The following is a 3,602-nucleotide window of genomic DNA, read 5'->3' as shown; positions in this document are numbered from 1 at the left end:
AATACAGATTACAGAACATACTGTACATCAATTTGTGTTCCTAGATGATGTAGCTAGCTAGGAAGATATGATGCTCATGGATCAAAATTGATTCCAGTATAAATTGTGATGCATGGTGTTCTCTTTTCACGTAAGGTGTAATCATTCTGAACTTTGTTGTTTTTTTCATGATATTGAAGGGGGTTCGTACAATGGGGGGACAAGCCAGCCCAAATTTGGACATATATGCCACCTACCAAGGCCTTACTATGGCATCGTTCGGAACATTTCGAAAGGAAATAATCTTCATGAAGCTGAGTTTACTTTCAAATTAAGAAAATCTCCATCAATTTCTTGGAGCCACCCAATAGTTCCTGGTGTGTTACATCTACAACAGTCAACATCAAACTAGTAAGTGCCACATCACCACCATAAAATGATAATGATAAACATGTTGATTGATCGAATCACGGCGAGATGGAGCAATTGGTTCTAATATTGGTCCCAAAAGTATCAGTTGCAGGAAAATACGATAACTTTGGACATCTTACCTTTTTCGTCAACAGACAAGAAAAAGAATAAAGTAAAGTAAAATCCACTGTAGAAGGATCAAGTTCGCGATTTATCATAAAATACTCCATCTCCGCCAATCCGCTTAAAAATCCACAACACACAAAAGACATTCCGCTAGCAATTTAATTATGCTCCACTACTCATATTCTGCGTGATCTTTGTGACTTTGTCCATGTCAAATATATGAATCTAGATTAAATGCTTCTAATTTATTTATTGCCAGATAAGAGTTGTAGAATTTAATGGCGTTACACCACCCAGTGAACGAGCTAGAATCAGGCTCCGGAGCGTCTACGCCACTCTCCGACCACCACCTCAACGACTGCGCCAACACCCAGCATCCAAGAATCCGCTTCATGTGTAGCTTCGGCGGGAAAATCGTGCCCCGCCCCCACGACAACCTGCTCCGTTACGTCGGCGGAGACACCCGCATCGTTTGTGTTCACCGCCACACCAATTTCTCGTCCCTCCTCTCCAAACTCTCCAAGCTATCAGGCACGATAAACATGAGCATAAAGTACCAGCTCCCCAACGAAGACCTAGATGCGCTAATCACGGTCACGTCTGATGAAGACGTCGAAAACATGATGGAAGAGTATAATCGGCTCACCCACAGCCATAAATTGGCTAGGCTCAGATTATTTCTTTTCCCGATTGATATCTCCACCAGCATCAACTCCATTCTTGACGGCTCGGCTAGGCGGGAGAGCTGGTTCATTGACACTCTTAATGGTGGGCCTGTAGTCCTTGATCGCGGCCGGTCGGAGGTGTCTTCTGTTGTGTCCGAGGTACCTAATTATTTATTCGGATTGGATAATTCCGACGATGCCATGAAAGACGTTAACAAGATGAAAAATAAAATTCTTCTCAAAGAAAGTATACCTATATCCGACCCTGGTTCACCCGCCCCGGTAGTTTCCTCGCCGTTCAGCTCCACGTCACCACCACCGGCTGCAGCCCCATCCAGCGCCCAAGTGATTCCCGATCTTCCTCATGTCAGAACCAAACCCGTTAACCCGGTTCGAGTAGTGGAACCCAGCAAGGAAACTCAAGTTATCCAAGAGATGGTCAATGAGAAAACGGATCCTCAGCTTACAGAGTATTCGGGCACACCTATATGGCATTATCCAAGTCCAGTAGTGCAGCCTGTACCCGCCGTGTATTACGTGCCTGGTGGTCATATTTCAACCGGGAACATCCCAGTTCAACCCGTTCCGATTCCAGGTCAGTTCTTACAGCCCTTTCAAGTAGCTTCAAATCAAGTACCTTCCGGATTTCCTGTATACGGTGCTGGCATGACACATTATGAAATGCCTGTCAGAATTATATCCGATAGTTCAACTCAAACAATGTATTATGCGGCGAGAAACCCTGGAATCGTTCCGGGTATGGTTGTTCCGGGTGGAGGAGAAATGCAGGGGCCCGGGAAAGATGTAATGCCAGGTCGGGCCGCTCAAGGATCTTGATTTCTTGATATATGACTGAAAAACTACTACTTACATGTATTAATGTTGTGGTATTTTGTAACTTTGGCTTTAAAATAATAATAATAATAAAATTAAAAGAGAAAAAAAAAACTACAGAAAAAGGAATACCATATTGAAAATTTGTATACATTGTCTAAGATAATTAGAATTAGAAATGACATTGATAGACAATTCATCTCCAAAATTAATGTATAATACTGGTTAAACCCATCAAACAATTTTGATTTTTTTGACATTTTTTAACTTGCAATATTTACGCCACAAATTAAAACAAACTAGTTCAACATAATTAAACTCAAGCATGAGAAGAGGATAAATTTAGAAATTTAAATTTTGATTGCATCCATACCCACAAAAACGGGTCGGGTGCCCATTTGAACCGGACTCGTTGCCATCACAGTTCCATTCACTTAGTTTATGTGCATGTATGTATATGATATATATTTAGATTGTACTTATGCAGCTGGTGTATTTCTAAAGAAGAAGACTGAACATTAAAAATTTAAGAGCGGATCGAGCCCATTCATGCATAAAACGAAAAAAAAAATAATAGATTTAACATAAAAATTAATAAATTATCATGGGTCGATCGGGCTGGATAATTGTCTTACAAAATTTATACGTAAGACAATCACATATGAGTTTTTTTGAAATTTTAAATATTATTTAATGTATTTTTAAAAAAATAAAAAATTATATGATACATTATTTAATCAAATAATTTAGCTAAACAATTTTTTATTTTAATAGTGTTTCGATTAATTTTATTATTTAATATCTGTATATTTTTACTTTATTGAGGATATTTATGTGTATATATACTTAAAATTAGATCAACACTAATACATACAAAGTATAAAATTATTTTAAAAAAATTATAAAACTATATTGGATAACTTTATAAATTAAGATAACTACATATTTATTTTATATATATATAAGCTATATTCTTAAAATTTGGCTTTTGTGTCACTTTTATATATTTAATTCTCACGATTATGTATCATAATAAATAAAATATTATATGCATAATTAAATTTTAAACATCTTCAATTTTTTTTTAATTCAAATTTAAATTTGATGTCTTTTGAAAATATAAACTATATTTAGGTGTCTACATTAATTATATTATTTAATTTAATTACGTTCGTGATTTTGATTTTTTGTTATTTTTATATATTTAGTTATCATTATTCTCATTCATATTAAACAAAATATAATTTTCATATAATATTACGTTTTCCAATTGGCCGTAACTTGATATTATTATTATTATTTATTTTATATTAATTAGAACTTCAATATAAATATTTTTGAACATGTTTTAAAAATTAATTAAAATTTTTAATAAAAATTTATTCATCTAATAAATGACAAAAATTTTGAAAAATATTTTTTTATTATTTAAAAATTTGATAGAAAAAATAATATATAACTTTTTAGATATCTTTTTTTAAAATAAAATTTTATTAATAAAAGCTCTACTCAGCCACAATTAAAAAAAAAGTCAATTTAACGATCGTTATTTCATATGATATCAATTTATATTAATATTAAAATCTA

General features: G+C 34.0%; 1 protein-coding gene across 1 annotated transcript; it reads left to right on the top strand.

The window, feature by feature from the left end:
• The first annotated feature begins 486 nt into the window (after window positions 1-486).
• Window positions 487-2,193, top strand: LOC140984197 (uncharacterized). The gene has a single exon (XM_073451446.1). The coding sequence runs from the start codon at window positions 795-797 to the stop codon at window positions 2,016-2,018; it is 1,224 nt and encodes a 407-aa protein (XP_073307547.1). The 5' UTR covers window positions 487-794; the 3' UTR covers window positions 2,019-2,193.
• The last annotated feature ends 1,409 nt before the right edge of the window (window positions 2,194-3,602 follow it).

This window comes from Primulina huaijiensis, chromosome 9 (assembly GCF_012295235.1).
Source record: "Primulina huaijiensis isolate GDHJ02 chromosome 9, ASM1229523v2, whole genome shotgun sequence".
Lineage (NCBI taxonomy): Eukaryota > Viridiplantae > Streptophyta > Magnoliopsida > Lamiales > Gesneriaceae > Primulina > Primulina huaijiensis.
This window is presented reverse-complemented; position numbering and strand designations above follow the sequence as displayed.